General features: G+C 42.8%; 1 protein-coding gene and 1 pseudogene across 3 annotated transcripts; one reads left to right on the forward strand and one right to left on the reverse strand.

The window, feature by feature from the left end:
* Positions 1–380: 380 nt before the first annotated feature.
* On the forward strand, positions 381–16373 carry ZFP69 (ZFP69 zinc finger protein). 3 transcript variants are annotated; one of them, XM_044237928.1, is made up of 6 exons: positions 381–961; positions 1779–2407; positions 3715–3800; positions 10259–10385; positions 10895–11008; positions 15024–16373. In XM_044237928.1, the coding sequence occupies exons 2-6, from the start codon at positions 2281–2283 to the stop codon at positions 16154–16156; spliced, it is 1587 nt and encodes a 528-aa protein (XP_044093863.1). In that variant the 5' UTR covers positions 381–961; positions 1779–2280; the 3' UTR covers positions 16157–16373. The 3 variants fall into 3 exon arrangements, with proteins under 3 accessions (XP_044093863.1, XP_044093862.1, XP_044093864.1); XM_044237927.1 differs by having other exon boundaries at positions 1930–2407; XM_044237929.1 differs by having other exon boundaries at positions 382–961; positions 1930–2407; positions 10898–11008.
* A 4090-nt stretch (positions 16374–20463) lies between these two features.
* LOC122899103 lies at positions 20464–21934 on the reverse strand (annotated as a pseudogene).
* Between the last annotated feature and the right edge of the window lie 3663 nt (positions 21935–25597).

The following is a 25597-nucleotide window of genomic DNA, read 5'->3' on the forward strand; positions in this document are numbered from 1 at the left end:
AGAATGACAAAGAAGGGATTCCGCCCACCGGAGGAGCGGGCGGGCCACGTGGTCCCTCCGGCTGCCGGCTGGCCCCGCCCACAGTGGGAGGGCTGGCGATAGCCCTTGGGTCTGGGTTCCCCGGGCGCGCTCCGTCGCTCCGGCTCCGTGTTTTCGGGCGCGCCGGCTTCCCGGGAGAGGGCGGTCTCGGGGCGGCCCCTCGTGGGCGGAGCCCGCGGTGGGGCGTGCAGAGCCGCCGGAAGACGCGCGCACAGAGAGGGTGGCTGCGCAGCTGCTTGTGGTGGCCGGACCCGGGGCGAGCGGGGCGGCGCGGGGGCAATTGGTCCGCTGGCGACGGCAGGGCGCGGCGGGAGGACGAAGGCGCCCGGCCACCCGGGGCTGCGGCCCACGAGGCGGGGCGGCGGGTGGAGTCGGCCGCCACCGGCCCGGCGTCAGAGCGACAGCCCGCGAGGTGTAACCTCGCCCGCATCTGGGAGAAGCCGGGTCCGGGCAGCCCTCCCACTGCGGCCCGCGGAGCCCCGCTCCCCGGCGCGCGGCCGCGGAAGGCCTCCTGGGAGGGCGGCGGCGCGATGCGGTGCGGCGGCCGGCCTTAGGCAGGCTCCGCGGGCAGCCGGGAGAAACCCCGCGTCCGGGGCGGAGGCCGAGGTCCCGCGGGCTTCCTTTGGGAGCCCGCGGGAACGTGGGGGCGTGTTTTGGAGAATCGTTGGTGAGCGGGGACATGTGGTCTAGGAGGGCTGGGGAAGAACAAAATCTGCTACCTCGGGATCCACCGAAGAGACACCCTGTGGCGCGGAAAGCTTCGGGAGAGAGCGCTCTTGCGGCTGTGTCCCTGATCCCAGCAGCGTCCAGGACCGAGCTGCTGAGGCTTCGCGGGGCCGCAGCCTCTGTCCCGGGGAGACACGGCCAGGAGCAGTGAGGAGGGCCAGCTTCCAAATGATGCTTGGAAAGTTTCCCCACTTCGGTAACTAGACGTTTACTTTTCTGTATTCGGGGCAGGATATTTCCACGTGCTCCAGCCCGCGGGATGCAGCTCCTTTCTGTGCATCGAGCGGGCTCAGCTTGGGGCCGAGTGGGGGGGCCCGTAAAGTACGTACCCTTCCTCACAAACTTCAAAAAGTTGGGCCGGCTCCCTTTGCTCGGAACTCGGACTGTGTGGGGAGCCAAATGTGCTGGACCAGGTCGCTGCGGAGGCATCTGCTCGAACCACGGGGCGTTGGTTGGGATGATAGATTTGAGTTGTTTCCAGATTTTCCTGTTGCAAACAGTTCTGCAGTAGTCCTCATGATATTCAGTGTACTGTACTTCCTCCGTCTGAACACATCCCCCTCCCCCATTTTAACATGTCTGAAACCAGGAGGCATCTTAACAGGTTAGAAGGACTTGCCAGCTGCGGGCCATCTGCGTGGGTGGGGATATGTCTGGCGCTTTTTGGGCATGTGAACATGCAGCTGTGTGATTATTCCAGCCTTATCACACTTGAACTTTAAATTGAAGTCTCTAGTTGTTTTTAAAATGTAGCTTGAAAAGATAATGCTGTGATGCAGTATTAAAACAAAAGGTTTATAGTAATATTTATTACGGGTTTTCTGCATGCCTGACATTGTTACAATTAGTATTACAGCGCTATAAAGTAGAATTGTTATCCCCATTTTATAGATGAAGAAACTGAAGCTCAGAGAGTTGAAATGCCTTAGAGCTTTTAAGTCCAAGTGTCAGGATGCTAGCCCACGCTGTCTGATTTCAAAGCTTGCTCTCTTAACTCCAAAACCTGTATCCAGGCAGAAGATGCATGCAGCTCACAAAGAGGGACGTCAAGGCAGCGTCTACGCTTGTATGTGCATATGGAACTGGGAGACAGCCGCATCCAAGAGCATTGATCATACTTATTCCCACATTGATGCCAAATCTTTGTTTTTGGATCTTTTGCAGTTTGAAATATATTTTCGCACGTTCTGGAATTCTGACTGTGTGTTGGGTGCTTCTGGATTCCTCTTCTGCCTTTTGCTCCTCTCGAAGAATATAGAGGCATGCACTCAAACCTACTCAAATGGCTGCCTCCTAGGGTGGCTGTACTTAATCTAAGAGAGAAGTCAGTTTTTCAGAGTTAAAGTCACCTGAGCCTCTAGGAGCCCACAGCCTCTGGTGCCACAGGGACACACCAAAGTTCCAAGGGCAGGAGATTGTGCTCAGAGGAGATGACACACCTGTGAAGCCTTTCAGTAGAGGTTCTGGCGGTTTTTCTCACCAGAAGTGGACAAGTTCTGTCGGGTGGGCAGCATCATGCTACAGCAGCTCCTGATCACCCTGCCCACAGAGGCCAGCACCTGGGTGAAGCTGCGCCATCCAAAGAAGGCCAAGGAGGTGGCACCCTTGTGGGAGGACGTGACTAAGATGTTTGAAGGAGAAGGTGAGAATAGACTGATGGAGGGGAATGGGGAAAGAAGAATTCACATTTTGTGTGTGAAAAGATAGGTACACACTTCGCTGAGGTGGTCTCTTGGGGAGAAAATTGGGGGAAAGCAGGTCTTTGGGGTTCATGCTTGTGACTTTTGGGAAGGGGATCACTATGAGAGGAAATGTGGGGCTCTCAGCATGGGCTCCTTGTTCCATGTGCTCCATGCTGCTCCCGTCTCCAGTCCTCAGATCCAGCACACAACAGTGGCTCCCAAGTATATAGGATTCCCAGACAGTGGGGTCAAAGGTTTCCACTCCCTAATGCCCTCCCAAAGTCTTCCTTCATAAGTTTTGGTCATTCTGGCCCAAAGCCAATGTTTTTCAAAAGGAGCCTTTCTTTTCTTCTGAGAGGAAGGAATGACATGCTTGATGATTCTCAATTTATAGGAGGTCAGTGGGAAACAAGTCCAAGGTTACACATTATCTGGTGGTCTGGTCAGGACAGATACATGGACACAGGAATTTATGTGTCTCACGTGGTCTCCTAGTTCATGCCTTTAACACTTCAAGTCCAACTGATACCGATTCTCGCTGCAGCAGGCAGGGACCTTGCTAAGGATCTTGACCGATGGCAAAATGAATAATGATTTCCAATGCTTATTATTAATTGATGGAGATGGACATATATCCAGGTCAAAATAATAGAAAGTAGCCTAAGAAAGTGCTATGGTAAACTTCTTTTGGAAGACAAGAGATGGGAAACATACTTTTGATTGTATTTATTGGAGAAATTTTCACAAAGCAGGTAGAATTGACTTGGGCCTTGAAAGATGTCTAAATTTCTTGTGGACGATTTGGGGAAGGGTACAGAAATGACTGCCTTAAAGAGTGGTTCAGAGAGTGGGTACTGTCCTAGTCTGACTGAGGGCCAAGAATGTGGTCAGCGTATGTGTATGGTGGATGAAGGATGGTGGATAGCAGAAACACGCTGGGAAAGGATGCTTCTGGTGAGTCGTAGAGCACCTTAAAGGCGATGGGAAGTGTTTGGATTTTTCTTTCTTGTCAGAAACCTTTGAAACAGGAGTGGCCTGATAGATCTGTGCTTTTGGGACCAGCGTTGACCACTGAGACATGTTAATGCCCAAAGCAACGCACTGTGGACCCTCCTCGTTAAGGAGGCTCCAACTGCTCTGAGTTGCCCTAAGTGTCCCTCTTTGTGAATGTTTTGAGAGAAAAGCCATGTTCAGCAGATCTGGAGGCAGTTTTTCTATTTGGGAGCTATGGGGAGATGCATGCCTCATAGCTCCTTCCCTTCTTTAGCGCTGCTGTCTCAGGATGCCGATGAGACCCAGGAAGAAAGTTTGAAGGATGAAGTCACATCTGGGTCCCGAGCAACAGAATCCCAGGTGGGTTGGTTTCCTTTCATTTTCTTGACATGCTGTTTGGTTTTTAGGGCTTTAACTTGCCACTTTTTTTTTTTTTTTTTTTTGAGTGTGAGAGGGTGTTGAGGCTAACAGATTCAACATAGGGAGCTCTTATACAGAAAATTGGGCTGCAATGGTGGCCATTCCCCTACTCATGGTAGGTTCCCTCCTTTTTTTTTTTTTTTAAAGATTTTATTTTTATTTATTTGACAGAAAGAGATCACAAGTAGGCAGAGAGGCAGGCAGAGAGAGAGAGAGAGAGGGAAGCAGGCTCCCTGCTGAGCAGAGAGCCCGATGTGGGACTCGATCCCAGGACCCTGAGATCATGACCTGAGCCGAAGGTAGAGGCTTAACCCACTGAGCCACCCAGGTGCCCCCTATTTTTTTTTTTTAAGATTTTATTCATTTATTTGACAGATCACAAGTAAGCACAGAGGCAGGCAGAGAGAGAGGAGGAAACAGGCTCCCTGCTGAGCAGAGAGCCCAACACTGGGCTAGATCCCAGGACCTGGGATTATGACCTGAGCCGAGCCGAAGGCAGAGGCTTTAACCCACTGAGCCACCCAGGCGCCCCACTTCCCTCCTATTAACTCTTGTTTGTGACCAACATCTAGATTTAACGCTGTGCTGATTTCTGTAGAGAAAGCAAAATGAGTGATAAAATTCTAGCCCCTAAAAATGAACAGATATTGGGGCGCCTGGGTGGCTCAGTGGGTTAAGCCGCTGCCTTCGGCTCGGGTCATGATCTCAGGGTCCTGGGATCGAGTCCCGCATCGGGCTCTCTGCTAAGCAGGGAGCCTGCTTCCTCCTCTCTCTCTCTGCCTGCCTCTGCCTACTTGTGATCTATCTCTGTCAAATAAATAAATAAAATCTTTAAAAAAAAAAAAGAACAGATATTACTTGGAGTCTAAGATGTACATCAATTTTTTTGAGTATTTAATATTCAATATTTCATATTCAGTGTTTTTGGAGTATTTTGAGTATTTATTCAGAAACAAACTTTGCTAAGGGAGAAACAGGTTCTGACATTCTTAAGTGCCAAACACATGTCACTGGTGAACTTGATTATTAGGAACAGAGGTCAGACTTCAACCAAAGGAGAAGTGAATGGGGAAGAAGTGGTCTGGCCACACAGCGCACACTTTAGACAGGATGGGCAGTTCTCATGGGGCTGTCCTCACTGCCTCCTGGAAGGATAGGAGAAACAGGAGGAAAATTGTAGAATGAATGAGAAAGGAAGACTGTTAAAGATCAGATGTTTTTCAATGACAGAAGAGTTTTAAGTGGAAAGAACTTGGGTTCTGAAGTTAGATGGTACAGGATTTGAACTTTTCTCTTGTATTTATTTGCTTGGCGATCAGGAGCAATTTTTTCTAGCTGTTTACATTCCCAGTTTCCTCAATTGATTCAGATGCTGATTCCTTCTAGGATTGAAATGCATTTCAGAGTTATTTACAGCAATAAGGAAGAAGTTACAATAATCTAATTGTTTAAAGAGTATCTTTACATTGTACAGTCTGAAATTCCTTGCCTCTTGACATTTATCAAAAAACTGATGGGATTCTTAGTGCTAGGAAAAGATGAAATTTTTAAAAAATTGAGCTACAATTTAAGTATAGGAAAATATAGTTAAGAAAGTGTATAGTTCTATTTGGGCATATGTATATACCCTGTAACCAAAATATAGACCATTTCCATCATCTCAGGAAGTTCCCTCATGCCCCTTTCCAATCAAACCTTTGCTTCATTCTGAGTAGAGAGTACATGGGATCTCTGTGTTTTTTTTTTCACCCAGAATAATATATATATATATATTTTATATTTTTATTTATTTATTTATTTATTTTTTATTAAGTTCGATTAGCCAACGTATAGTACATCACTAGTTTTTGATGTAGTGTTCACTGATTCATTAGTTGTGTATAACAGCCATTGCTCATCAGATCACGTGCCTTTCTTCATGCCCATCACCTTACACCATCCCCCACCCCTCCGTCCCTTCTGCAACCCTCAGCTTGTTTCCCAGAGTCCAGAGTCTTTCATGGTTTGTCTCCCTCTCTGATTTCTTCCCATTCAGTTTTCTCTCCCTTCCCCTGTTGTCCTCTGTGCTATTCCTTATGTTCCACATATGAGTTCAACCATATGATAACTGTCTTTCTTGGCTTGACTCATTCACTTAGCATAATACCCTCCAGTTCCATCCATGTTGATACAAATGGTAGGTATTCATCCTTTCTAATGACAGAGTAATATTCTAGTGTGTATATGGACCACATCTTCTCTATCCATTCATCTGTTGAAGGGCATCTCAGCTCCTTCCACAGTTTGGCTATTGTGGACATTGCTGCTATGAACATTGGCGTTCTTGTTCCCCTTCTTTTCACTATGTGTGTCTGTGTTATTTCTTACAACTCTATGGGAATCTATATCTCAAAATAAAAAGTTTAAAAAAGAATTTATATTGTGCGGTTGATAGTTATAGTGTTCTATAAATGTCTGTTAGTTTAAGTTGGCTAAATAGGTTGTTCCAATCTGAATCCTTGATACATTTCTGCCCACTTGTATCAGTTACTGAGAAAGGAGTATTAAAATCTATATTGTGGGGGCGCCTGGGTGGCTCAGTGGGTTAAAGCCTCTGCCTTCGGCTCAGGTCATGATCCCAGCGTCCTGGGATCGAGCCCCGCATCGGGCTCTCTGCTCTGCAGAGAGTCTGCTTCCTCCTCTCTCTGCCTGCCTCCCTGTCTGCTTATGATCTCTCTCTCTCTGTCAAATAAATAAATAAATCTTAAAAAAAAAATCTATATTGTGGTTTTGTCTCTATCTCCCTTTAGTTCTGTCAGCTCTGTTTTGGGTTCTGTTATCAGATGCATTAATGCCTAGGATGGTTGCCTTTTTTTTTTTAATTTTATTTATTTATTTGACAGAGAAAGATCACAAGTAGGCAGAGAGGCAGGCAGGGGTGGGGGAAGCAGGCTCCCTGCTGAGCAGAGAGCCTGATATGGGGTTTGATCCCAGGACCCTGAGATCATGACCTGAGCCGAAGGTAGAGTCTTAACCCATTGAGCCACCCAGGTGCCCCAATGGTTGCCTCCTTGATGAACTGACAGTTTATAAGCTGTGTCTTCTGTATGGCTCATAATATTCCTTCTCCTAAGTCCGCTTTGTCTAATTTAACTATACTTCCTCCAGTGTTCCTTTAGTTACTGCTTGTAGGGCATAGCTTTTTCAATTCTTTTGCTTTTAACCTTATCTGCATCTTATTATTTAGAGTGCGACCTTCCACATAGCCATGTCTTGCTTGTTTCATGCATTTACAGTTACCATAATCCTTGATATGGTTGGATTTAAGTGTTATTCTTGGTCTTCGTTTGCTGTTCACGCATCTTTGTTTCTTTGATCCTCTTCTGCATCCTCTTGGATTGCATAGTTTTTTAGTATTCCACTTTATGTCCTCTGAATGCTTTTTAGCTATACTTGTTTGATTTGCGTTTAGTGGTTGTCCTGGCCATTGCAATACACATTATTAACATGTCACAGTTGAATTACTATTACACTATTTCACATACGGTATGAAAACCTCGTATTTCCAATTACTCGTTCCCATTCTTTGTATATTGTTATACATTTCACTTCATATGTTATAAGCTCCACAGTACATTGTTCTTATTTTTATTTTTAAAAAAGATTTATTTATTTATTTATTTAAAGATTTTATTTATTTATTTGACAGAGAGAGATCACAAGTAGACAGAGAGACAGGCAGAAAGAGAGGTAGAGGGAAACAGGCTCCCCGCTGAGCAAAGAGCCCAATGCGGGACTCGATCCCAGGACCCTGAGATCATGACCTGAGCCGAAGGCAGCGGCTTAACCCACTGAGCCACCCAGGCGCCCAAAAAGATTTATTTTTTTATGTTAGAGATTACACGTGTGCATGCAAGCGGAGAGGAGGGGCAGAGGGAGAGAGAGAATCAGGTAGGCTCCCCACTGAGAGCACATTCCCCTCTTATTTTTATTTTTAATAGTAAATTGTTCTTAAGATATTAAGAAAAGAAGGGGTGCCTGGGTAGCTCAGTCAGTTAAGCGTCTGCCCTCAGCACAGGTCATGGACCCAGGATCCTGGGATTGAGCCCCATGTTGCGCTTCTTGCTCTGCAGGGAGTCTGCTTCTCCCTTGCTCTCTGCACTTCCTCCGCACTCATGCTCACGTGCACTCACTCTCTCTCTCTCAAATAAATAAAATCTTTAAAGGAAAAAGAAATTAAGTAAAGGGAAAAAAAGCCCGGTTGTCTTTTCCTGTTGTCTTCCTCCTTGAGAATATTTTGCTGGATATAGAACTCTAGGGTGCCTTTTTTTTTCTTTTCAGCACTTAAAAGTGTTCCACGATCCTTTAGCTTATATTGTTTTGAATAAAAAGTCAGCTGTTACTATTCTCTCCCTTTAGGTGACATGCCTTTCTGTTCGTTTATACCAACTTCTCTTGTTTTTCTGTTCCTCCTTTCCTGCCTTCTTCTGATCTTCCCTTTTGTCTTTGCCTTTCAGCAGTTTTTCTACGATGTGCCTAGGGATGATTTTCTTTGAATTTATTCTTTTGGGGGTTTTCTGAACTTCTTGGATCTGTGGCTAGATTTTTTTTTTTCTGTCAAATTTGGAAAATTTTCAGCCTTTGTTTCTTAGTATTTTTTCTGCCCATTCTTTTGTCTCCTGAGGTTCTAATTACATGTATATTAAACCACTTGGTATTATCCTGGGTTATTTGTTTTTTCCTCTTGCTTCAGTTTGGATAATATCTATTGACCTCTTGAGTTTCAAGTTTCACAGATCTCGTCTTTGTCAGGGTTCAGTCTGCCACTAAGTCCATTCAGTGGATTTTTCTCATTTGTAGAATTTTCATTTAATTCTTTAGCATTTCTTTCTCTTCCTCAATTTCCTGTGTTTTCAGCTATTCTAACCTTTATTTATTCATTTATTTATTTTGAGTGAGAGAGCAAGCAGGGGCAGGAAGGGGCAGAGGAAAAGGGAGAGATCTCAGAGGCTCTCAGGCAGGCTCCACGCCCAGCACAGAGCCTGACATTGGGCATGATCTCACGACCCTGAGATCATGATGAACTAAAATCAAGAGTCGGGGGACGCCTGGGTGGCGCAGTTGGCTGGACGACTGCCTTCGGCTCAGGGCGTGATCCTGGAGTCCCGGGATCGAGTCCCACATCAGGCTCCCAGCTCCATGGGGAGTCTGCTTCGCTCTCTGACCTTCTCCTCGCTCATGCTCTCTCTCTCAAATAAATAAATAAAATCTTTAAAAAAAAAATAAAAATAAAAATAAAATCAAGAGTCGGATGTTTAACCAACTGAGCCACCCAGGTGCCCCTCTATCCATACTTTACTGTAAATTTTTAACATATATTTTAATAATTGCTTTAAACTTCTTGTCTGCTAATTCCAATGACTTGGTCACCTGTGAGTTTACTTCTATTGATTTTTGTTTTCTTGATTCTAGATCAGATTTCTTCCTCCTTCACATGTGTAACAGGTTTTTTTTGTTTTGTTTTTTGTTTTTTTTTAGTAGTTCAGATATTGGGTACTAAAGGACAGTGGGGGATGAAATATAGTTTGTTTAGTTCTGTTTATTTCCAGGAGACTAAGCCCTTTCCTCTGTCTGGTGGTTAAGGTGAGGGCCTGATTATTCATATTCCCCCTAGAGCTCTGGCTGAGATAACTTTTATTTGGTGAGCTCGCTTCCGATTAACCCCAACTATAAAAGCCCATGCCACCACAGCTGGGGTGGAGGGGCACTGATCTTTTTTAGATCTTCGAGTATTTGAGCTAGGAAGGGGTCAGACCGCAGTTCCAGATGGCTTTGTTCATCTTTGCATAAACTCCAGTGGGGCCCCAGAATGTAAGCTCAGTAGGAATGCATTGGTTTCATGACAATAAGGGTTGAAAGCCTCTCTCTCCTTCCCTCCCCCCTCCGAAGCCTCTCTAATCTCATCTCCAAATCCTTCCTTCACCACCCTCCGCCATTGATGCTCACTCTCCTATTCCTGAGACAAGCCAAGGATGCTCTCATTTTAGGTCCTTTGTACCTGCCTGGAATGCTGTCCCCTCAGATCTCCACAGAGCTCTCCCTCACTGAATTCATGTCTCTGATCAGATACCACCTTTTTTGAGAGACTTTCCCCTACCATCCTGCATAGAAAATCGTCCTCTCCCCTCACCATGTTCTCCATGTTCCTCCCTTATCCTGCTTAATTTTTTTCGAAGGCACGTATGACCATCTGTTTTTCTAAGTATTTATTGATGATAATCTCTAGAGGATTTTCAACCACTTCCAGAGGAGGCTTTCAGTAGAACTAGTTTAGAATCTCTCAGAACTTAGAATTCTCTGAGAACTCCTTGGACCTTGATGGAGATGGACTCTGAAAAGGAATATATTCAATATTCTAGGAACTGTTGACCTTCAAGGACATATCCGTGGACTTCACCCAGGAGGAATGGGGACAACTGCCCCTTGCTCACCGGAATCTGTACCGGGAGGTGATGCTGGAGAACTATGGGAACTTGGTCTCAGTGGGTAAGGACGGGTGAGACAGTCACCCAGAAAACCTGCCCATTATAGGAGAGTCATTATTTCTAAATTATCAAATGTTGTGGATTCCCTGGAGTTTGGCCTTGGGTTTCTTTCTTTTCTTTTTTTTAAAAATATTTTATTTATTTATTTGACAGGCAGAGATCACAAGTAGGCAGAGAAGTGGGCAGAGAGAGAGAGAGGAAGCAGGATCCCCGCTGACCAGAGAGCCCAATGTGGGGCTTGATCCCAGGGATCATGACCTGAGCCGAAGGCAGAGGCTCCAAACCACTGAGCCACCCAGGAGCCCCTGGCCTTGGGTTTTGTATTAGAGATGTCTCATTCCTTGGGGAAACAACTTTACTTGGTAGAGCTAGAATAGAAAGACATTCTGTGGTGCCCCTTTCCATCTTTAGAGACCCTGAATATCAGAGGACTAGAATGACATTCTGGGGATGGTTCTTAGAACCCAACATAAGCATTCATGCTTCTTCTTCTTTTTTTTACTTTATAAGCAGGATATCAACTTTCCAAACCTAGTGTGATATCCCAGTTGGAGAAAGGACAAGAACCATGGATGACAGAGAAAGAAGGCCCAGAAGATCCCAGTTCTGCTGAGACTAAGACAGGTAGTACATTTTAATATGTAGGCCCAACTCTCTGAATTCTTCCCACAGCCCCTGGACAGGACATGCGCTAAACCTGACTTCACCCCGCCCTCCGTTTCCTTCCCCTGACCTTGCAACAGTCTCTTCGCAGTTGGAGGGAAGGGAATCTTGTCTTCATTAAGGTTAAATTGACTTTCCCTCTTTTCTTTAGTATCCTGACCTCTGAATTGAAATCTCCTTTTTCTAAGCAGTAAATTGTGCATGGTCTCTCCTCACAGGAAACACCTCTTTTCAGTAGTCTCACTGCATTTGACAGTTCTTTAATTTTCTCTCTTGCATTCTATTTCCACTTTTTGCTAACTTCCATTTTACAATTTCAGCTTTGATTCTCACTCTCTTTTAAACTCATGTATCTTTTGTATTTTTGTAACTACTGTATGAAAATTCTTGCAAGGGAAATTCCCGTAGGATACTTTCTCCCCAAATTCAGTGGTCCTTAACCATCTCCTTAAATTTTGTTTTACTATGAAATATTTTAGGTGTTCAGTAAGGGATAGAGAACATTGTAACAAACTTCTATGTAGCTTCCAACTAGATTAAGATAAAAAAGAGTTGAAGCCCTGCTGTGACCCTCCTACCTTTTCAAATAACTAGCTCTTCAGAGTTTAAATACAGTCATTTTCACACGTGTCTTCATACTTTTATTACATGTGTATATCCCAAAACAATATATAATTTTGTTTTGCATGTTCTTATTCTTTCAATGAATCGTGTATATACTTCTACTTACTTCTCTCATTCAACATGGTTACTATTTGTGTTGCTCTAGTTCTTTTTTTCCGTTGAATCACTAAACCACAATTTATTTAGCCATTTTCCTATTAATATGCATTTATATTGTTTCTGAGATTGAGGGTTACCAAGATGCAGTGTCTTCCTGTGTACATAGGCAAGGATTTCTGAGATGTCTGATGGGAGCAAAATGGTTGGGTCATGGTATATATGCACCTTCATTTTGTTGCGCTACAAAGCAGCTGCATCAATTTGTACTCCCATCAGCAAGCTTTAAGAGTTTCCAGAGCAAATTTAAAAATTATCGTAAGGGTGCCTGGGCGGCTCAGTCAGTTGAACATCCGACTCTTGATTTCAGCTCAGGTCAGGATCTCAGGGCCGTGGAATCAGGCCCATCCCAGACTCAACACTCAGCGTGGAATCTGCTCCAGATTCTTTCTCCCCTCTGACCGCACCCCTCAAATAAGTAGTTTTTTAAAAATAAATAAATAAATAAAATTATTGTGAATTTACAGATGAGTATGGTATCTTGTTGTGTCTTTCATTTTCCTGATTACTAGTAAGAGGAGCTTACTTTTCATGTTTATTGACCATCCAGAATTCTCGTATGTAAATTGTTTATGTCCTTTGCCAATTGTTCTATTATTATCTCTTTTCTGGATCATAGAAAAATGATGTAATATTTATTGTCTTAAATTTTAAAAATTTGGATATTCATATTCGGAATTAATTCACCTGGAATCATTTTATATGTAGTATGAGGTGAGGATCTTCTTTGACTTTTTCCACATGGATGGTCAGTCCAGGAACTATTTATTTAATAGTTAATGACACTCTGTTACCTCTCAAGCTTCCTTATATACTTGGTTCTGTTGTAGGCACTCTGTATTCTGTTCTGTTTTTCTATCCTAGCCCTACTCTAATGGCAAGCTAATTACTGTATTTCATTGTGAAATTGCATATTTGATAGAATTAGTTCTCCCATTTTGTTCTTCAAAGTTGTCCAGGTTATTCTTAGCCTCTTGCTTTTTCCATATAAATGAGTGCATCAGATTTCACACACACACACACAGTATGTGCATGTGCACAAATACTCCAGTGGTATTTTGATTGGAATAGAAGTGGATTTATAGATCAACTTTGGGGGGAATTAATATTATGATAACTGAGTTTTATTATTCCAGAAACATGGTATATTGCTCCATTTATTGGTATTTCCTAACGTTTTTAAAAATAAAGTTTCAGTATTTTCCCTATGAAGGTTTTCCTTCAAATTACATCTTTTGGGTTCATCTTGAAGACCTTATATTTTGCTATCATAGATAATGTGTATATTATATTTTTAAAATATATTTACTTATTTTAAGTATTTTATTTGCTTATTTGATAGAGAGGTAAAGAGAGCACAAGGAGGTGGAGTGGCAGACAGTGGGAGAGGTAGAAACAGGCTCTCTGCCGAGCAGGGAATCCGATGTGGGCTCTGTCCCAGAACCCTGGGATCAGGACCTGAGCCGAAGGCAGATGCTTGAACAACTGAGCCACCAAGGTGCCCTGATAGTATATTTTTAAATTATGTTTTCTGTTTGTTGTTGGTGTGTAATAGCATATTTGATGTTATATATTGATCTTATAGCTAGCCACCTTGTTTTCCTCCATTATTAATTCTAATAATTTGTTTATATATTCTCTTGGGTTTTCTTTTTTTCAACGTCTCTCTTTCCCTGTCCTCTTCTCTTCTGCCTCCCATATTCAGGACTAGAATAAGAAGCCTACAGAAGGGCACCTGGGTGGCTCAGTGACAGAGATCACTGATCTCTGTCAAATAAATAAAATCTTAAAAAAAAAAAAAAAGAAGCCTACAGAACATAGACTCTATTATTGCCTTTAGTCATTAAGAATTTGGAAGTACTGGGGCGCCTGGGTGGCTCAGTTGGTTAAGTGACTCCCTTTGGCTCAGGTCATGATCCTGGAGTCCCGGGATTGAATCCCGCATTGGGCTCCCAGCTCCATGGGGAGTGTACTTCTCCCTCTGACCTTCTCCCCTCTCATGCTCTCTTACTCTCTCTCTCTCTCAAATAAATAAAATCTTTTAAAAAAGAATTTGGAAGTACTAATGATCCTTTTGTGTTGAACAAAAAAATCTTAAAAGAAGTTATACCTTTCAGGATACAGATCTGTCAGTTGAAACATTGGTAATATAAACAAATTATCAGGTAAAAAAGCTAGGCAGAATTTTAAGGTTAAAAGATACTTTCAGGGGAACCTGGGTGGTTCAGTTAAGTGTTTGACTCTTGATTTTGGCTTAGGTCATGATCTCAGGGTTGTGAGGTTGAGTTCCGCTGGGCATGGAGTAGAGCCTTCTTAAGATTCTGTCTCTCCCTCCCCCTCTGTTACTCCCCTCCCCCCTCAAAAAAGATAAAAGATGTTTTCATAGAACATAGCAATAATAGCAACATAGTCAGGGTTTCTTACAAATCTCCTTTCTAGGGACAGACTAATAACCACAGAAAGTAGAACAATGTAAATATTAATACAATTCACTAAAAGCTTAATGTTTTTATGAAAGTTCTTAGTTCAGACCTTATTTTTTGAACGAGCTTCTCCTGCTGCTGCTCATGTGGGGAGATGGTTTTCTAACAGTAGTTGTCAATGAAAAAGATACTCACAAGCCATCACTCTGAAATTTCATAATTTAATATTAGAAAGAATAGGTCTAATGTGCTCAAATTTTACTCTGTATATTAAATCACACATTTTTCATATTTACTGTTTCTTAACTTCCCATTACCTTCCATGATTGCATCACCATATTCAATTGTGCAGTTGACCCTTGAACAACACTGGTTTATACTACGTGGGTCCACTTTTATGTGGATTTTTCACAGCACTGTAAATGTATTTTTTCTTCCTTATAATTTAACATTTTCTCCTTATTGTAAGACTGTAGTGTATGATACATATAACATAAAAAAATTTATTAATTGACTTATCAGTAAGGCTTCTAGGCAACAGTAGACTATTAGTTGTTAAGTTCTGGGGGGGGAGTCAAGAGTTATACTTGGATTTTTTTTTACTGTGTTGGGGTAGGTATCCCAACCCCCATGTTGTTTAAGGGTCAAGTGTAATCAGAACCTCGTACGTAATATTGTAGTTACCCTAATTTCTATTTCCTACTCATTGCAATAATTGATTTTTCAAAGCATAATGAATAGGGGTTACTTGCATTTCTTTCCCTTTCTTTCAGACTCGAGGACTAAAACAGAAACCGATGCATCAACTGCAAAGAACAGCATTTTACAGGAACAGTTTTATCATGGCATTATGATGGAAGGGTTCCTGAGAGATGATGGCATTTATTCCAAACTGAGAAAAGTCTCTAAATATGCTGGTGACTTAGAAAGCCACCAGGAAACCCATGGGAGAGATGGAAGACAAGCCATCCTGACCCACAAGAATAGTGGCCAAGAAACTAACAAATTTGGGGAAAATATTGTCAGTTCAAACGTTATTATAGAGCAGAGGCACCGTAAATGTGATACACCTAGAAAGAGGAACAAATACAAGTTAGACCTGATCAGTCATCCGAGTTACATAAGAACAAAAACCTATGAATGTAATATATGTGAAAAAAACTTCAAACAACCCATTCATCTCACTGAACACATGAGAATTCATACTGGTGAAAAGCCTTTCAGGTGTAAGGAGTGTGGAAGGGCCTTCAGTCAAAGTGCATCCCTGACTACGCACCAGAGGATCCATACTGGTGAGAAACCCTTTGAATGTGAAGAATGTGGCAAAGCTTTCCGACATCGCTCATCTCTTAATCAGCATCACAGAACTCACACTGGAGAGAAACCCTACGTGTGCGATAAATGTCAGAAAGCTTTCAGCCAGAACATCAGCTTGATCCAGCATCTGAGAACTCATTCTGGAGAGAAACCCTTTACGTGCAATGAATGTGGGAAAACCTTCCGGCAGGTCAGGCACCTTAGTGAACACATAAGAATTCACACTGGGGAGAAGCCCTACGCATGCACCGCGTGTTGTAAAACCTTTAGTCATAGAGCGTATCTCACACATCACCAGAGAATCCATACTGGGGAGAGACCCTACAAATGCAAGGAATGTGGGAAAGCCTTTAGGCAGAGGATACACCTTAGCAACCATAAAACTGTTCATACAGGAGTGAAAGCATATGAATGCAGCCGCTGTGGGAAAGCCTACCGGCATGATTCCTCCTTTAAGAAACATCAGAGACACCACACTGGAGAAAAACCTTATGAGTGTAATGAGTGTGGAAAAGCCTTCAGCTATAACTCATCACTTAGCCGACACCATGAGATACACAGGAGGAATGCCTTTCGAAATAACGTGTGAAAATAGATTACTCAACATGAGAACAAAAGCCAGCTCTAAATCAATGATTCTGTGTTTTTAAATTCCAGGATTCTGAATTTGAGTAATTGGTATCATGATGCCAGCTTTTAATTTTGCCCATTATGTAAATAAACAGTACACCAATAACTACTATCTACTAACCCCTCCATACAAAGTACTTAATCAAGAATAAAGGATGTCCTTCAAATTAAATTCAGCATTATGGAGAGTGCACACATAATTGTTATCTTACTGATTTCATGGTGGATCAGTTGTTCTCCATGGCCATTCACTGATTTATAGACTAACAATTGGGATGAACTGTTGAAAATGTCACCACCCCTATTTTTTAAGTAAGCTTTTATTTTTTCAATGGGGAAACTTAAAAATGGGGTAAGGCTCAAAAGGCATAGACAGTCATATAAGGGAAGTCCTTTTCCTACATCCCCAAATTTTTTATAGAGGCAACCATTTTTTATAACTAATTTTTTTTTTGTGCACCCTTCCAGAGATTTTTGTATTTGTATCCAAGAGAATACAAATGAAGAGTTTTTCTTTTTAAGCATAACACATCTGCACTTTACTTTGATCATTTAACCATTTATCACGAAAGTCATTCCATATTAGTGGATAAAGTGCCTAACAGTTCCTTTTTACAACTGCTTAGTATTCTGTGGTTTGGATATACTTTATTTAGCCAGTCCACTATGGATGGACTTTTGGATTTCCATTCTTTTATTGCAATGAATAGTCTTAAACATTTTTTAAATTTCTCAGACACATAAGTAGACATGTAGGGTAAATTTTGAGAACTGGAATCTCTTACTAGAGGGCATGTGCATTTTTATGATGATATTGCCAAACTGGCCTTCATAGAGAGGTTGGACTGATCTATTTTCCTACCAGCAAGATAGAGAACTGTAGGACCCACTTGATGCTGAAGCATGTCCTGGACCATCTGCCCTTTTAATCGTCAAAGAAGTAACCGTTTGTCTCAGTAACTTAGCCCAGAAGTACCAGCTGAGCTGCAGCCCCAGGGAGAGTGGTGCTTGCCATTCCTGGAGCCAGAGAAGAATCTGCATCTTCCTGAAGCCAAGCCCACCAAAATCTCAGCTGGAGGAGAAACCTTTCTCCACCAACTATTCCAGTCCCTAATTCTGAGGCTGGATCTGCCTGATCAGTGAGAGTCCCTTTGAGGAGGCCAATACATTTGTCATAGCAAGTAAAATTGTGGCTGCAGCCCTTCTGATGGGATGGAGGAACACGGACAATTGAGTCAGGGTACTCAGGATGGCAGGGTGTACCACGGATGATCAACCACACCCTTTTACAGGATGGTTATGTTAGCAAGTTACAGTTAACACACGGAGGAAGACAGGAAAGAGGTAGGGTGTGACTTTCTAATAAGCATTAATGAATGAATGAGAGCATTAATTAACATTGCTAATGTCCGAGAAAACTGAGCACCAAGATTAGGACCACATGGTTTTGTACATGTTCATTTTTCAATTTGGTAAACGTTTACCAAATGTATTACAGTTTCAGTGATTCTGTGAAATAGTAATGAAGTTCCCCTTATCTCCATCCCACTGCCACTACTCGTGATAAACCAAAGCCTGGCACTTGGGCCCTCCTTTGTAACTAGTGCTACTTTATAGTTCCATCTCCTATTTTCCTCTTTCCCATGTGGGCTCTGGCTAAACAGATTACTTGAGACTCTTTGATCAAATAACACATCATTTGGGGGTGATTTAAGTCTTAAAGTGAGAGTATTGTTAGAAAGCTATTGGGGTATCCTGTAATTCATGGGCTGCAACACATTCTAACAGCAGACTTGAACTAGGACCTGAAGCACTTGAGAAAACCGAGGCAGCTTTCTCTCCACCTCTCACAGGAGCTTTTTATGTCTTTTTTTTTTTTTTAAACACCTGTAGCAAATCACAGTTACCATCAGCTCCAGATTTTATATATATTGTTTCCATCATCCAGAAAAAAGATAACTGTCTTCTTTTTCTTCTTTCCAACTTTAAAATCCTAGGGAAAGTCTCGTATTGGCCCAGCCAGGTCAGGTGCCCACCTCTAGGTAGGCAGAGAACTTCTATGGGAACCGTGTGGATGGTGTGAATTGGGTGGGTGGTTTGGGGGGGGTTGTCTGGAGGGGCAAGAGAGCGGAAAGGGTTACTGTTCATAGAATTCCAGATCCTAACTCACTCTTTGATACCAGTACATAGGATCAGATTTTTAGACCTGGGAAGGGTCTAGGAATTCACTTAATTAGAACTCCTCACTTTAGGGATGCCTGGGTGGTTCAGGCAGTTTAAGTGTCTGCTTTTGGCATAGGTCATGGTCCCAGGGTCCTGAGATTGAATCCTTGATTTACTCCTTGCTCAGCAGGGATCCTGCTTCTTCCTCTGCCTGCCACTCCCCCTGCTTGTGCTCCCTCTTTCACACAAATAAATAAAATCTTTTAAAAAAAAACCCACTTTATAGATGAAGAAACAGAGAGTGTCCTTTAATTATTCATGTCCTTTACTTGTGTTTTGAGCATTTTTTCTCCAGGTTTAGCCTAGCTTTCCAAACACCCACCCTTAATGGCTATACGAAACTGTTCTTTGCCATTCTGAGTTTTATTTCTTAGATCTGCTACTGCTTCAGGAGATCTTAATAACTTTAGAGCCTGTCCATTGGTTTTGCCTATTTTTGCCTGTCTTCCTTTCTGGTTATCTTACAGGCTGATCACATAAATGCTCTTCCCTGGGCCTGAGTCCTTTAGTCATGTTCTTTCCCCCAAGCTAAACATTTTGTCTAACTGATTTTGTTAACATCTCAACACTTTTTAAATCTACATCTGTATCTTAGGAATGTCTCCTGAACTCCAGAACATCATAGTCCTCATCCTACTGAATATCTCCATTTGGATATCCCATAGTCCCCTCAAAGTATGTCCAAAACCCAACTCATAATCTCAATAAAATCTGTATCCTCAGTCCAGTGAGTGGTACCACCCTCTTTCCAGTTCTCCAGTTTAAACTTCCTCCTCATCCATCACCTCTCTCAGTCACTAAGTCCTATATATTCTATTTGGGATCTCTTCACCATCTTCCTCTCTGTTCCCATTGTCATTTCTCTAATTAGGCTGTTAGCATGTCCTAACTGCTTAAATGGGATTTCAACTGGTTTTTCTATAATCTGGACTCATCATTTTTTTTCAAGGTTGGTATTAATTTTATTCAATTTTCTGTATAACTTTAAGTACGTAAAGGTTTATTTCCACAGGCCTCAGGAAATGGGTAGAAGTCACAGGACAATCTATCTTCCCACCAAAAAAGTTGCGTATTTTGGTAAGTGTCTAGAGAGAAAAACTGTAATTTACATTAGCGGTGCTGTGCAAGATTCTTACATAAGGCCTAAAACCAGGCTGTGGTAGAGATTTTAGTCCTTCATTCAGGTGCCCAGGCAGAAGCCAGAAGCAGTTGAGCATGACAGGGCAAAGGAGGCAGTGAAGGTGGAGGACAGGCACCCAGCACAGAAAGAGGAAGGAATTCCAGATCCCTTGGAATGGTGTGTTTTCTGTTTTTTGTGTGTGTGTGGTTTTTTTGTTTTGTTTTGTTTTGTTTTGTTTTGTTTTGCTTTTTGGTTTTTTCTTGTTTAAATTGTCTCTGTAGGAAGGTGCTGGGCAGGGATCCCAGTGAAAGGAAGGGGCCAAGACTCCCTTAACTGGCCTGGGTGCGGGGCACTGCCACAGCAGCTGACAGGGAGAACCTACTCTCCCAGGTTCAGGCAGAGCCAGGATGGAATGCAGAATGAAAGGAATGCTTATGGGAAACAATTCTGCTTGGAATGCTAGCTGACCAGCTTCAGCCTTTGGTCTGATGTAACCCCTACCTCACTCGTCAATAGTAAAAAATTAGTTTGGTTAGAAGAATCTGCCAGAATCACACTGCCTCTACTACCTTCACGCTCACTGTTAGAAAAAGGTGAACTTGTGTGAACATTCTGATCTGTTAATCCCCGGGGACTGCTTTAGTCTTCCCAAAGACTGTTGGTCAAATAGCCTGCAAAGGCCGAGAGCTTAGACACACCAGTGCTGGTGTGCGGTTCCTTAAGGAGGGACTGGCGGTGTGGTTGAGCCGATAGGGAAAAGCCGCACCTTCCTGCAGAAGATGAACTGACCTGCTCTCCCCGCCCCAAATCTCAGCCTGAGGTATATTTCAGTGAAGGCAGGTAGCTGTGCTTCTCAAAGCAGAGAAGCAGTTTAAGAGCAGAAAGGTAGAGGAAACCTAGAAAAGAACCGTCTTGATACATGTTTATCCCATGGTGTGAGGGAGAGGGCAAAGAAGATGGTGCACTTCGCTTATCCAGCAATTTGTCACTGTGGTGAACAACTTCTGCCCATTCCATAGGGTCTTGAACTGCTCAGGGACTGGGAATTTATTAAAGTCATGGCCTTCTGCAGGAATGAGGACATTCATCTCTGAAGATTTGGCACTGGGGCGTGCCTGGGTGGCTCAGTCAGTTAAGCATCTATCTTCAGCTCAGGTCATGATCCCAGGGTCCTGCCCAGTGGGGAGCCTGCTTCTCCCTCTCTCTCTGCCCCAATCCCCTGCTCATTCCCTCCTCTCTCTCTCCTCTTCTGTCTCTTAAATAGATAAATAAATAAATAAATAAAATCAATCTTTGAAAAAGAAGGTTTGGCAATAACTATCTTGCAATCCAGGGAATCCTTGCTCAGGTAAATGGGCAGTCATCTGTTTTGTTGATGAAAATTGTTGGCCCTTTACGCATTACCTGAACTTTGACATCCTACTATTGATTGTACCCATAATGCCTGCCAAGTCCTCAAACACCAGACCAAGTTTCTTAGTTATCTACTGTAATGGAGTTTAGTTTGCCCTTGATTTGCAATGTCGTGTTGACACACTTGTATATGTAAGACACCTGTTTCAGCTCTGTGTCATCAGTCACCAGGTTGGGAATGTTCTCGTGATTTTCCACTCTCCACTTCTTGCCCTTCAGTTCCAGTACAGCTGGCTCCTTCTTTGTGGTTGGTCTGGGGGAATGGGCTGACTCCTGGTTTAGGTGCAGAGAACAGTTTGGGGCCATTTAGTACTGGACCACTGTGAGCCTTCAGGGCAGGGTTCCTGTCATCTGTACACAGGATTCTGTTCCTGTGTCTTTGTGTCATCAGGTACAGCTTTCAAGGAATGTGTGATGCTCTCCCCCTTGTTTGCTGAGTGGGAAGCAGACTCATCTGAGCCTGAACTGGGGGAACTGGGTGGTAGAGGATCTTGTGGGGGAGGAGGAAGAGCCAATCCAGCAGAGGGGCCAGATGGCAATCCACTCAGTTCTTCTGTCACAGGCTCTGTTTTGGTCCAGGCCAGTCCAGTGGGACATAACTCCTTAATGTAAGCCTGTAGCTCTGTCCATATCCTCAAGTAAGATTTGATCCAGTGCACATGCTTCTCATTGACATCTTTGTACTCCTTGAGGACCAGGTTTGTATAAAATATGGCTGCATCATTCATTTCTTTCACGTAGGGACCAGGCTTGGGAGCCACAGCCACCCAACCTAGAGCCTGGATATTTTTCCTGATGGCTGACAGGTGATTAACAACTTGCTGCCTTGGTTCATCTCCAGAAAGGTTCCTGGATCTGCTCTGAGCTGGGTGCCAACAAATCAGAAAGCTTATTGCCTGCCGGCTGCTGGTGCTGATAGACTGTGACCAAGAGAGTCTGCTCCAACTTCAGCCCTGTGTGGACCATCTCTGCGTGTTTCTACACATCTCCCCCAGTTTCTTTACTGATCCACAGGTACTCCGCCACAGACCTGGCAGGCAGTGAGTCAAATAGTTGCACATATGGAGTGGCTTCTGCTTTGGGAGAACTGCCTCCGTACCCATAGTGCACGTCAGAGCCATGGGATTCTGCCTCCAGGAGGTCCACTGCCCTCCATTCTTTCTACCAGATTTTGCATGTCAGCCACAGCATACCACCTTCCCAGAGTTCTGCCTCACTTCCAGACTTGGACTCACTTTCCTCTCCTCCCCACTGCTGCTAGAGTGATCATTCCAAAACACATATTGAATCAAACTTAATCTAATTGCATCACATTGCTTAAAATCCCTCAATGAGTTCTCACAACTTGAAGATAAACTTCATCTTCTGTATTCTTTTTTTCCCAAGATTTTACTTATTTATTTGATAGTGAGAGACACAGCAAGAGGGGGAACACAAGCAAGGGGAGTGGGAGAGGGAGAACAGGCTTCCTGCAGAGCAGGGAGCTGGATGCAGGGCTCCATCCCAGGAGCATCATGACCTGAGCCAAAGGCTTACACTCAACCAGTTGAGTGACCCAGATGCTCCTTCTGTATTCTTAATACAGAACACCTGGCATAGAGCATTACCTATTTTTCTGGCAGTGGCTCCCGAATTTCCCCTCAAGCATACTTTGCTCCAGTTATTAAGATCTTATAGTCCTATAAATATTCCATTCAATAATTACATGGTTTCTGGTCCTCAATTATGCTATTTTTCTTCCTTCTGCCTAATTTCTTTGTTCAGTTAGCTCCTACTTATCCTCCCAGATTAAATTTGTGTTATATCATCAGGGAATACTGCACACAATTTATGCCTTCTCGGATCAACACTTGAATTTTTGGCTGAATTTACTAAATAAAGAGATAGGCCTTATCTTACAGGATTTTTAAAATCAAAGACTGACAACATGGAGTTTTAATTTTATAATATTACTCTGGAATCAGCATATAAGACCATGGGATCAACATGAAGCAAGAGCCATAAATAGTGCACCACTTCAATTTACTTTAAGTTGTTGCTTGTTTCACTTCCTTTTCTTATTTTTGCTACTGTGGGCTTGCACTTCCAAAAAGAAAAAGAAAAAAAAATAAAACATCTAATCTTCGCTCTAGGCTCTGTTTTCTGGAAGACTCTGGCTAAGGTAAGGTTATAACCCTGGTTCGATTAATCAGGGTCAAGGGGACAATTTTTGGATTTATCTTTGAGATATCAGAGAAAGAGGCTTCCTTCTTTTCCACTAGACACAAATCTGGAAGGTTATATTCCTGGAAGCTATTGGCAGTGGAAAAGGAGGGAGGCTACTTGGAAATGAAGCAAACATAGGAGATCCAAGAAATGGAGACAGACAACTCAGTTCTGGTCACACTATTTGATCCCTAGATCAAGCCTCACCTGAAGGTAGAACCCTGGGTTTTCAATCTCTTAGAAATGAATAAGTCCTAATTGATTCAGGCTTTATCAGAAGCTGCCTATTTTTAGAACCATGCCTCAGTCTTACATCCTTAGTGCAGTCTGACATCCTTAACTCATTTCCACCTCCCTAAACCTCATTACTTAGGGCCATCTCCTCTGGCTCTCCAAGCAAGCAATGCCCTTTTGAATTACCAGAAATAGGTGTTTGGCCAAAGAGAGGCTGATCTTAATATGTGGAAGAAAAGATTTTCAAATACAGAATATTGTCAATGGGCTTCTCTTGAGCATATAAAAATTATATTAATAACTGTTCTAGCACCTGTGAGGAACACAAACGAGCAAAATAAATTCCCTGCCCTTAGGCTCTGATGCCCTAGAGCAGCACGTCCAAGAGAAATACAGTGTGAGCCACAACACAAATGTGAACCACATAGGTAATTTAAAATTTTCTGGCAGCTACATTAATATAATAAAAATAAGTAAAATTAAAAATATATTCATTTGGACCCAATATATCAAAAATGTTATAATTTCAACATATAATTAATATAAAAATCATGTTATTGTCTCTTTTTTTTTTGGTACTAAGTCTTCAAAATCTAGTATTTTGTAGTTAGAGTAGATCTTTCTGGGCTAGCCACATTTCCAGTGCTCAAGAGAACCTCATGTGGCTAGTGGTTACTTCACTTGACAGTGCAGCTCTAGAGAGTAACCATACAGAGAAACACTTTTATCATAGACTCTTATTTGGTAGATTATAATCTACCAAATGTTAGAGGTACAAATCCTGTGCTCTGAAAGAGGAAGGAAGGAGAGATTGAAAGAGAGACAAACAGATCATTTGTGTCTAACAGTATTCCCATGGTTACAGATATCCTTGGAGATGGATGAACTGTATCAGTGAGTTTTGTATAGGAATGGGCCTTAAATGCCCACACTTCTTAGAATAGCCTTTTGGGGAAAAGGTTATCACTTTCTAAAATTTGAGTCCCACAGTGCTGAGAATGAAAGCTTTGGGGAACATGTTCCTCCTGCCTTGGGAATCTCTTCTGCTTCACTCCCCCAAGCAGCATACCCTGCACTGCAAACTTCGTTTGAAGATATATCCATGTGTGAAAGGGTTGAGAGAGACTTTCCTGACTTTGGAAGTTACATTTTGGCTACAGAAGATTATACTGGGGAGGAGGCAAAAACCTTCTCCAGCCTCAACCCAGCAATACCTGCTCATTTCACTTGATTAAAAAGATTGTCCTCAGGATGCCTGGGTGGCTCAGTTGGTTAAGCAGCTGCCTTCGGCTCAGGTCATGATCCCAGGATCATGGGATCGAGTCCCACATCGGGAATCCTTGCTCAGCAGGGAGCCTGCTTCTCCCTCTGCCTCTGCCTGCCTCTCTGTCTGTGCTCGCTTGCTCTCTCTCCCTCTGTCTCTGACAAATAAATAAATAAAATCTTTAAGAAAAAAAAAGATTGTCCTCAACTGTCACATTTCTGAGGTCAAGGATGTTTTTCTACACAACCACAAAATCATTATCACACCCAGGGTACTCATAATTGATAGATAACTATTATCTAATATACAAATCACATTTAATTTACCCAACTGTCCTTTCTAGTATTCTTTATTTTTTAGTTTTTAAAAAGATTTTATTTATTTGACAGAGATCACAAGTAGGCAAAGAGGGAGAAAGGAGGAAGCAGGCTCGCCGCTGAGCAGAGAGCCCGATGCCGATGCAGGTTCGGTCCTGAGCCAAAGTCAGAGGCTTTAACCCGCTGAGCCCCCCAGACGCCCCTTCTTTATTTTATTTTTAAGAAATCTTTCCTATTTTGAAGTCCAAACAATAGTGTACTGTATTATATTGTAATATAATATAAGCTTTAGGGTGCCTGGGTAGCTTAGTTGGTTAAGCGTCTCCCTTGGGCTCAGGTCCTGATCCCAGGGTACTAGGATCCAGTCCCCGGGGGAGGGGGGGTTGTCTCTGCTCAGCAGGGAGTCTGTCTCCCTCTGCCACTCCTCTCACTCCTTTTCTCAATCTGTCTCTCCCTCAAATAAAATAAATAAGATCCGAAAAAAATAAAAGCTTTCTTGTTTAGTTTTTCACATTTAGGACTTTAATACTCCTGGAAATGATTTTGGTGAGGAAGTAAGATAAGAGGTCTCATTGCATATGTATTTTTTAATAAGGATACCCTATTGTCACAGAACGTTCATTG

The sequence above is a fragment of the Neovison vison genome, chromosome 2, assembly GCF_020171115.1.
Source record: "Neovison vison isolate M4711 chromosome 2, ASM_NN_V1, whole genome shotgun sequence".
In the NCBI taxonomy this organism is placed as follows: domain Eukaryota; kingdom Metazoa; phylum Chordata; class Mammalia; order Carnivora; family Mustelidae; genus Neogale; species Neogale vison.

Excerpts from the sequence above, each read along its gene's own strand:
- ZFP69 (XM_044237928.1), top strand. The coding sequence starts at position 2,281 with ATGCTACAGCAGCTCCTGATCACCCTGCCCACAGAGGCCAGCACCTGG. Across the intron at positions 2,408-3,714 it reads TAAGATGTTTGAAGGAGAAG|CGCTGCTGTCTCAGGATGCC; the intron begins GTGAGAATAGAC and ends TCCCTTCTTTAG. Across the intron at positions 11,009-15,023 it reads TTCTGCTGAGACTAAGACAG|ACTCGAGGACTAAAACAGAA; the intron begins GTAGTACATTTT and ends CCTTTCTTTCAG.